General features: G+C 35.4%; 1 protein-coding gene across 1 annotated transcript; it reads right to left on the bottom strand.

Moving 5' to 3' along the window:
* Positions 1-1280: 1280 nt before the first annotated feature.
* On the bottom strand, positions 1281-4412 carry LOC149249128 (putative metal-nicotianamine transporter YSL7). The gene is made up of 5 exons (XM_089458638.1): positions 3698-4412; positions 3448-3620; positions 3251-3348; positions 2978-3112; positions 1281-2799 (listed from the first exon to the last, which is right to left on the bottom strand). The coding sequence occupies exons 1-5, from the start codon at positions 4170-4172 to the stop codon at positions 1500-1502; spliced, it is 2181 nt and encodes a 726-aa protein (XP_089314764.1). The 5' UTR covers positions 4173-4412; the 3' UTR covers positions 1281-1499.
* Positions 4413-10828: the final 6416 nt, after the last annotated feature.

The raw sequence follows: 10828 nt of genomic DNA, 5'->3' as shown, positions 1-10828 counted from the left end.
AAAATAGAAATGACAAAATAGAGAGAAAGAGCTCCTATCTTGAGGACCCCAAAAAGAAAGACACAAACCCAACACTAACACAAGCAATAATTAAGGGGATTGAAATAAACTTGTATAGAAAAAAAAGGTCACAAAAAGAAAAATCTCACCGCTCTATAGTAAAGACAGTTCCAAGTTCCACTTTCCCAAGTAAAGATGGTTATAATAAGCTTCATTAGAATAAGAAGAAAGATGAAGGGACCAATGCATGACTTGAATCTCCAAATATTGCTTTACACAAAATAACCAGAAACCCTATATGTAGAATACACCACAACAGGCCACCACCAAATCTATCTTTTAACGAGAGTGATACACCAACCAAAGCCCAATCACCAAATCTATCTTTTAACAAGAGTGATACACCAACCAAAGCCCAATCAAAACCCCTTTATTTATAATCCACCAGAGCGAACCACCACCAAATCCTTTTGAGAGTGAAACACCAATCAATGACCACCACCAAATCCTTTTGAGAGAGTGAAACACCAACCAAAATCCCAATCAATGACCATTCTCTTGCCCTTAAAACTAAAAAACCACACGAACTGAATACACAAATGAAGCTGATAATTTGAAGACATGATTGCCGAAATAAAAGAGCTTCTAAATAGTTCCATTGTTTTCCATACACTTCCCACAGTTAGCCATGAGAGCACTCCAATCTTACATTTCTCCGTCCCAATTATGACGATATTAAAGCATTTGCCAGAGGCCACCGCCCACAATTATCATTTCTCTCCAAAGGCGGGGGTTGCATGTCGCATAATGATTTAATAATGGACACCAGGTGGGGATTGGCACAAGTCTACAACAGCCCCAAAGGTCATATCCCTTGAAATTTCCTTAAAGTCCATCACACATTGAGTAAGGTCCATCATCACATGTAGTGGGCAATTTATATATATAATCTGAAAATTAAATTTATAATATATATAATAGGTGTTTTTTTAAATAGATTTATAGTTATATACCGAATATACCTGAAAAGAAAAGGTTAAAAAATAACACAAATTCTAGATGCAAAGATATGTTATAATCTATGAATATTAAAATGTGGAGACAATATCATTGGTTCAATAACGAATTCCTATTAGTATCCACAGCTTTTCTTTAACACTATATTCAAAATCCAGAAGTTCAGGATTAAGATGCCATTGAATCTTCACATCCATGGTATAAAAAAATCAAAGCTCAGAAGTTCAAGATTAAGATGCCATTGAATCTTCATATCCATGGTATAAAAAAATTAAAAATCAGAAGTTCAGCATTAACCATTGAATTTTTCAAACCTTTGGTATAAAAACACAGAGTGTATTCACATAGAAGCTTGTAACCTGCATTACAGTACCATCTGGCTAAGAACAACAACATTCTTGTAGATATTATGTACATCCATCACAATTCTTTCTATATGATGCATATAGCACACAACCTGAATAAAATATCTGTGATTTTGATCAGCCTTTGTTAATAAAGGCATCCACTTTAGTGTTCATGCTTCTGGACAGGAATTTCATGCAGATGGGAGGATTGACCTTAGCCAGAGCCAGAATCGAGGAAGGAAGAGTCCAAATGCCATCTCCACATATGAGACCAGAAGCCACTGCAGGAACCATTACGTCTGCATTTTGGCGGTTCATCTTCTGCCAAACGAATACAATGGCCGTTCCCACGCACATATCAATGGCAAAGTAACCTCCAAGGTAGAAAGGTATAGCCATGGCCATCGGCAGGGGAATATACTGAGACACTTTTTTGGGTACACGGTCTCTTATCAAATTGATCACAATGGCTCCTGCAAAGAAACAATAACAGAGAGTGAGGCAGTGCTTGGGAAGGGCACCAAATCCCTCTACTCCTAGGATGGCCATATTTCTGTAAATCAGTGCATAGGGGGCTGGATATTCTCCATTTTGATCTCCCAAATTGAAGGCCTTGTAGAATAGCCAGAAGGTACAGGGTGCTATTATGCATCCCATGGCTGTGCCAATCACTTGACTCACAAACATAGATCTTGGGGATGACATGGTCAGGTATCCAGTCTTGAAATCCTGCATCAGATCTGAAGCAGTGGAAACTATAGACATCATCACTCCACAGGCAGCTAATCCTGCCAGTACACCGCCATCTTCCTTCCCTGCCCATGCCCCAAAGATGAAGATGGCTAATTTCCCATAAGTTGAGGCCAAGCTCCAATCTGTGAGTCCACATCCATATGCGTTGCAGAATGCCAAAACTGGTGCCAGTATGTAGGCCACCAATACAAAGTACCATTTCACAGGATGAAAAATCTTTGGGATGACCCCTATGGATATGGCAGAAAGGGCCACATACCCAGCTCCGGCCACCCATAAGGGAATGCTGTCCTTCATAAACATCTCGTTACGCCGCTGTTCATCATACGGAATTGCTGCATCCACTGGTGCCTCATTTCCATCACTGGTTACTACTGGAAGCTCTCTTTGAGACCTCTTCTTCTTCTCTTGAATGTACATAGTGGTCACAGTAATATAGAAGATCTTGACGAAATTGTATAATCCATCCCCCAATATGAGAGCAATAGACACAAAGACCTTGTAACCTTGGAGGCCATGCATACTTGTGTCAGCGGCAGTGTACCAGTGTCCTTTGTGGTTATGTATGAGAGGCCACATAAGACCCCAAGAGATTACTGCACCGAACAATATGGACAAATTTACCAAGTGGGGACAGATCATCCCAGCTCCTACATATGTCATACTGAAGTCGAAATAAAATCTGCAATTTACAGATTCAGGGTAAGTTTTCATTACCTAACCATCAAAATCCAGTTATAAATAGCTGTTAAAAGTTGGGGGCATTTTGTTCAGTTTCCCCCAAATCTGAGTCAATCCTCATATTATCTCTCTATCTAAATTTACAATTAGAAAAAAAAACAGCCAACCCAAATACATACTTTTGATCCCTGGCTTTTAATCCAAAAGTAGGAAACTGCGTAAAGCCACAATCATCACCAGATGTGAAAAACCACTGGAAAAAACCCCAGAGGAAACTGAATGTAAAATATTTTCCAAGCGCTCTAACTTGTTTCCTGCAATATTTAGGGGCAACACACTGTAAAATCAGAAATTTATGTACAGGTGGAGTAAATAAAGCAGACTCATCGATTTCATACATATGTATAGTTAAGTTTCTCTAGTTAAATTTCCTTCCATTACATTAGCATTACCTGGCTAGTCTGTCTCCCTGAGGAGTGTGGAATCCATTTATGAGAACCGCTGTTGCTGTACCACTTGGATAGGTGAGCTTGTAGTCTATCACCATTATCTGAAATTTTCAGCTAAGAAACATTCAATCTCTGAAAAGAAGCCAAAAATAAATAAATTCCTAAATCGCCAACATCAAAACGATTCCAAATTTCCTTACCTTCCGAAGGGGAACAACAGCTAACAGTCCCAGAAAACTCACGACGAAAAGAAAACCAATAATCCAACTAAGGCTTGGATCTTTGATATTGTCTGCAGTATTCCCAGCAATATCTGTGCCTGCCTGTTCATAGATCTTTCTGCTCATACCCAAAATATATGACCCAAAGCCCCCTGCCATTATACCCAATTCAGAAAACCAAAATCACATAATATTCATCATAAAAGGTTTCAGACTGACTCATACATACCGCTGAATGCAATCCCATAACAAGCCACCACACAGGTTTGAATGACAGTATTCTCTTGTCTGGTGAACGGAGTCTTCAATAACCCGAACTTCTCGAGGAATTTGGTCCATGTTTTGACGAAAAAGAAACCCAGCAATCCGGCAGAAACATTGAGAGAAGGGATGATTCCAGTGGTGAGGTTCAATTTCATGACAATTATACAAAACATAATACCCAAGAGCATGCTCACAAAAATTCCTCTGAATGTGATCTGCTCCCACCAGGGAGGCACCTTCTTGGTGTCAAAGATCTGCTCTATGCTCAGCCCTTTCTCTTCAATCTGACTCGACGTTCCATCCTGGTCTTGCCAAGCTTCGCCAGAGCCTAATTCTTCTCCATTATTTGCATGATGAACTCGTTTCACAAGTCCTCCATTGTCTCGGCCATGGCCGTCCTCTACTTCCAGGGATCTGCTTTCAGAGCTCAGTTGATCCATTTTGGCACCACTGAACCGAGAACACAAAGAACCTATGAAATCGAACACACAGAACCTATGAAGTCGCACTCATATTTATGCTATCTTTCCCGTGTGAAAGGAGCCTTCTTTCTTGACTAACCCCCTGTTCAATTCCAAAACGGCAATCTATGTCGACCAGAAGGGCCACCGGCATGGAGAGAAATCGGGGATTCCAATGGATTCGTTGAATGGCATGCCATAAAGATTTTAATGTGAACTGGATGCCAGAAAGGAAATATGTAGATTCCAAAGAGGGTAGTGGGCATGCGCTAATAATAAATGTTTTAAAATAACCAATTGAGACAATTTGTTCCATTGGTGTGGAGAAGATTATAAGACTATTTTTATTTAGAAGGTTGATTTTGAGAATATTTTAGAATTTAAATTACATGTCAGATAATCAACTTCCAATCAACTTGGCTTTTATCTGTCAGATTCTAAAATATCTCACAAATTTGTAATCAAGTTAACTTTAGATAATAGTATTTGGATATTCATAATAAACTAACCAAATTTAATAGACAAAACCTAGGTCAAACAATTAACTTTATTGGTCAAATTTTAAAATATTTCTAAAATTTACAATTAAATTAAATTAAATTAAACAAATAATATCTAAATATATTATAATTAAACAAATAATATATAGATATATATAGTGAATTATAATTAAACAAATAATATATAGATATATATATAGTGAATTAGTAAAACACTTATTGAAAACATAAAAAAAAATATTTCTACTTATATATTAATAAATTAGAATATGAATCATAAATATTTTATATTAGATTTGATTTATTGATATTATTAATTTTTTTATGTATTAAAAAGTTATATTTAAAATAAATTTTAAATTTTAAATTTTTCATCAATAAAAATACAATTTATTTAATTAATTAATATTTATAACTATAAATTTTTAAGCATACTCATATTTATAACTATAAATTTTTAAGCATACTCATAGTTATCTATCTACATTGATATTATAGTTTTTTTAATCTATATAGTTTTTTTTAATTTATATGATGAAATTATTATAAATTTATATGATGAAATTATTATAAATTTATATTATTTCCAAGTTTAGGTTTTTGTGATATGAGCCATTCTAATTTAGTATTTTAAGATCTATGATATTATGATGGCCAGTGGTCAACAATTGTGGCTCATCATCAATGTCTTAAATCAGAAATTTATATTAATTAATTTATAATAATATATTTGGGTAACATGCAGAATTTAGTATTTTAGGATCTATGATATTATGATGGCTAGTGGTTAACAGTTGTGGCTCATCATCAATGTCTTAAATCAGAAATTTATATTAATTAATTTTATAATAATATATTTGGGTAACATGCTTTGTGATTCCACAGGGTGTAGAATAGATGGTGATGGGGTGCCTGTTAAGTCACTCGATGATGTGAAGGTCACCAGTGCCAATTTCCATGGGAAAAATTCAACCATGTTAAGGGTTGGTGTGGCCTAGGCTGAGGCCTTGAGTCCTAGTTTTTTGAGGACTTAGACAACTTGACAAACAAACAAAAACATGCATCATGATCATTTTCTAACTATATTTAGCTAAAAGTATATTTATCAATAACCATGCAAATTGTACTCCCAATTAAATAAAATTTTATAAAATAAAATTGTCAATTTATATTGTTGTTATTATTCTATTATTAAATTAAGTGGAGGATAAAACATTGATTAACATAAATAAATTGAATAAATATTTTTTTATGTGTTAATATTTGAAATCAAATCTAATCTAAAAGAGTTGTTTAGTTAGGTGACAATTTTATCCGGACAAGATAGTCATTTTCATGGGAATCTAAACAATTTTTTTCAAATAAATCCACTGTGCAAGTGTTTGAATTATTTTTTTGATGGTGGAAACGGATTGAGCACCATTAAAAATGCGTGGGGCACCCAAAATCTTGGAGCTTGAAGATTTCAAAAAAAATCGTGAATTTTTTCAAAATTCTGCCAAATTTTCTATTGTTTTCTAGTAAAAACGGTGTCTTTACTCTACCAATTTATTTATAAAACAAAGTGATATAATTTTTTTTTATCTCACATAAACATCATAACTTCAAGATAAGAGGGAATATTTGATAAATTATTATATTTACATAATATTTTTCCTTACCATTTGCTTAAAAAGTACATTAATCTATACATTATTTTTTTATATAATTATGTCGATAGGTATGTTAATTTTGGAATAAATCTTCTAGAATATGAATTTAATTATCAGGATGTATAGTAGCTATTTAACCTCTACAAAATATTTTAGAATATTTTTAGTAGTGGTCACAAATCAAAGATGGAGATTCATCTTCAAAATATTATGCTTTTTGCCATTTTAATTAAAGTGATTAATTAAAAATAGGTCATATAAAACTAGTTATGGCATTTTGGACATGTGGTAGTGACAAAACCTATTTGTAGATTAAAAATCTCCATCCTAAAATAAGATGAATCTCCATGGTTAAGAATCTTGTTATATATATATATATAATAAAGTTATAATTTGGTTATCTTTTATCATGATTGTTACCATCTTTTTAATTTATGTGATTGTGTTAGTAGGGCAACCCTATAAATTAAAAGGGTAGTCTTTCTTATAGACGAAATGGCATTTTCACCAAAATCCAACGATAAAATCTCAAGCAAAATTGTGATTTTTTGTTGTTTAAAATACATTTTTGAATGCATAAATGGATTCTAAGATCCTCAAAACCCTTTGGGGAACTAGAATTCTATAGATTAAACAACTGAAAACAAGTTTCTAAAAATCTTTGTAGGACTTTGATTAAAATTAACCAAAAAAATGCTCAAAAAATGTCATTTCGTCTATAAGTTAGACTACACCTAAATTACATGACTAGTAACTATTGATATGAATAAAATCATAATAGGTATCAAGACACTTACTTCATGATATATCTCACATTGCCAAGATTTAAAAAAGTCATAAAAACTAACTAAATTATAACTTTTTTAGAAATAATTAATGATGTTGTCAATAAAGTTTCCTTAATTTTAATGCATCCATATAAAGTAAATGGTTGGTAAGTACAAATAGTCATCAATCTATGATAAGCATCAAAACAGATACATTTCACATTTTTTTTTTGTATTCAAGCTTCTGTGATCCATAATGAATTAAGCAAAGTCTTTCAGTAGAAATCACATAAGAGAAGTTTTTGGCCGACGCGTTTTGAACCAACAAGTGTGGTTCATCATCAGGACTAGATTAAATTAAATTATCACATTGCCTAAATTAAATTATCACATAGTCTAATTGATAGGTGAAATGACCATTTTCCAAATACTTTTTCTGGCCAATTTTGTTCAAAATCCAGTAGAGATTTTTAAAAATCATGAGTTTTAGTTGCTTAATCTGCAAAGATCGAGTGCCTTAGGGGATTTTTAGGGTATTTAATCCATTTATGCATTCAAAACTACATTCTTAACAATAAAAATGCACATTCTCAATAAAAATTATATTGCCAAAAAAGTCATTTCCTATATTAGTTAGACTACACCTTAAATTATTATTATTATTAATTATAAAAAGAATTAATATATGAGAAACAATATTCAGAATATTCCTGCGGCACGCAGGAGGTTCCTTCAGTGTGTCTTTCTACAACGTCCTAGCTGCAGGAGGCACATATTAACCCATTTTATTTTACCCTTTCCATTTTTCTCATTTCCCTGTTTTTAGCCCGGCGATCTCCTCATTCTCTAGTGAAGTGGTTTAGTTTTTTTTCCCTACGACAATGGAAGGGGTTTTGTGCTTTTACTATTGGTAACCTCTTTTAGGTGGAAACATGGATGGGTTTGTGGATTTCAAGCTGAAGTAACAGGATATCTTGGTGTTTGGGGTCTCGAGCCTACTCAGTAAAACATGTTGCTAGCTTGGGAGACAAGTGGCATTCAATCGCTCTCTCCATCTCCCTTAGGTGCAGAAGATTTTATCCACATTTTTATTTTCCATTGTTTAGAGGTTTTGGTGATATGACTCAGCAACAGGTCATGGCGATTGAGGTAAGGGGTTTGGAAGATGCGGTTAATTCATGTGGCCTTAATCAAACACTAACAATTGCACCTATCAATGTTATTATTCTCTCTAAAGGTGATTTATCTAGTTTGATGTCAATAATTTCGCGGTGGCGTAGAAAATGGTGTGTCTTCACTTGAGCTGATTGGAGATGGTCGGTCCAATATTACCATCCTTGAGGGTGTGAAGGGGGTTTTTTCATTAAACCCGGGAGGCGAGGGCCCTAGAATTCGGTTGTCAGAAAATGGAGTGGATGATGTAGGGGGAGTGGGTTTTCCTTAGGAGATTGTCGTGGGTTTATAACGCTTGTCTTGGGAGTGGTCAAATGCAAAGGGTGAGGGCCATTTTGTTGAAAAGGAGGTAGGCACAGAGGATTTTGGTCAATGGAGGGCTGACAATAGGAGGAAGAAGGGGGAAAATATTAGGGCTAAATCTGAAAATCACACTTTGGTCCTGGGTGAAGGAATACAGCTAGATGAGGCCATGGGCATGGCTAAAGGGTGTTGGTCAGTAGGGTTACGAGGAGACTTTACAAATTTGAGCATATTTTTACCTTGGTAGAGTGGACATGGAATAATACTCTGACTAGCCCTGTGGAGGTAAATTTTCTTGCTTAAGGATGGAATATATTTAAATTTGGATCAACTAAGGAAGCCTCTCTGGCACTTGGATGCGATTGGAGCATAAAAACCTCCCCACTCTAGCTGAAACGCTGGACTCCACTATTTGATACTAACCGGGAGAGATTGGGGGCCATACCCATTTGGGTAAAACTCCCAAGTGTACCATTTCAATTATGGACTATGGATGTTTTTAGGGCTATTGGGAACAAGCTAGGCAAGTTCCTAGAGGAAGATTTATATTTTCAAGCTACAAGGATTCAGACTGTAACTCATATATTGGTTAAGTTGGATCCTAAGGAGGGGCTTTTTGAGGATTTGAACATTCACTACAAAGTTTTTCGACATATTTAGCACGTGGATTATGAAGACCTCCCATTCCATTTTCATAGATGTCACTGAACGAGCTACATGATTCAGGATTTTGCACTTGGATATAGGGGGAAGCGTGGTTCAAGTTCTAGCTTTGGGAGTGATCATACTAATAGTTAGGTGTCAGGTGGATCCTCAAATGATGAAGTGGTGGAGGAGGACCCCACTCAACAGGAGGAGCCCGTTGAGGTTCCGGATTGCAATTATATGGGGCAGTAGGAGACTCAGGCAATAGTGCTTAGACGAGATTTGGAATCAGGACGGGGGACTACTCTCCTCACTTCAGGTGTTATCTCTTCTTCCACTTTTCCATGATCCTCCTCTCTTGTGTTTTCATATGGTATTCTGGCACCTGGTCCTTCTAGGCCCTCAGTCACACATGATTCTAACACTATATTTCACACAAGTCCCATTGTTAGCACAATCATGTCACTGAATTCACTTTCTCCTTCATCCTCTGCACATAGTGTTTCATAGTCATCATCCTAATCAGATACCCGTCTCGATAATCCATATAATCTTATACCTCATCTTACTAAATCGGAGGAAGGGGTGGGGGGTTTGGGTGTCATTAATCCTATAGACACCGGTGGTCAAACTAGGGGAAGAAAATATCTTATTTCCAAATAAAAAATTAAGGCTCAAATTGACATTGTGGAAGGGAAGCATAAGTCACTTATTAGGGTGCTTAGAGCGGCGCAGGCCCCCGTGGTGGTTTATCAATTATTTGTTCAACCTTCAATTGTAGGGGCATTTCCAACCCTAATAAAAAATTGGCCCTCAAGACGATGCTTCAGGTGGAGAAACCTAGCATCCTTATGCTACATGAGACATTGGGCTATGGAGATAGAATTATTGAAGTACTAAATAAACTTTGTCCTGGGTGGTTTTTTGTGCCATAGACGCAAATGATCACTCAGGTGGGATTGAAATGGATTTTAATTTGAAGGTTGTTAAATTTTATAGTGCATGGGGATCTATTTTGATGTTGGGAGCAGACATATTCTCTTCTGAACTAAATATATACTTGACTATTGCATGGGGGCTTCACTCAATGAACCTCTGATATAGCATTTGTGTTTGTGACATACTAAACAATACCCTTAATTTGACTACATATTGGAAAATACCTCTACAAAACACTTTATTTAACCCCTTATCAATACAAACCCAATAAACCTTCCCAATTTAAAAAACCCCTACTTTCACCAGATGTTGTAGGTACCCATTTTTTCATTAACATTTTTTACACCCCTTTATATTTTTCATTAACTTTGAGCTCCAATTTTTATACACGACATATAAAAACCCTTTACCCCCTATTATATGTTCAATATATTATGTCATTTTTTTGTCAATATCTATCCCCCAATATGAGCACGTGGTATGGTATTTCTCCCCTAGTGAAGCCCCTGTGGACTATTGTAACTATTTATGGTCCCTATCAGGACAGAAGGTTGTTCTAGACAAATTTGATGAATAAGTCATTTATGAATAAGTAAAATGCAATTGTTGGGGGGGGGCTTAAACTTTTCATTGGGTTCCTTAGAGATTTGGAGTCC

This window comes from Pinus tabuliformis, chromosome 7, assembly GCF_031772625.1.
Source record: "Pinus tabuliformis cultivar Carrire ecotype Pingquan chromosome 7, CPIR1, whole genome shotgun sequence".
Classification (NCBI taxonomy): Eukaryota; Viridiplantae; Streptophyta; class Pinopsida; order Pinales; family Pinaceae; genus Pinus; species Pinus tabuliformis.
This window is presented reverse-complemented; position numbering and strand designations above follow the sequence as displayed.

Excerpts from the sequence above, each read along its gene's own strand:
- LOC149249128 (XM_089458638.1), bottom strand. The coding sequence starts at position 4,172 with ATGGATCAACTGAGCTCTGAAAGCAGATCCCTGGAAGTAGAGGACGGC. Across the intron at positions 3,621-3,697 it reads TTATGGGATTGCATTCAGCG|GGGGCTTTGGGTCATATATT; the intron begins GTATGTATGAGT and ends GTATAATGGCAG. Across the intron at positions 3,113-3,250 it reads CAGGGAGACAGACTAGCCAG|GAAACAAGTTAGAGCGCTTG; the intron begins GTAATGCTAATG and ends TAAATATTGCAG.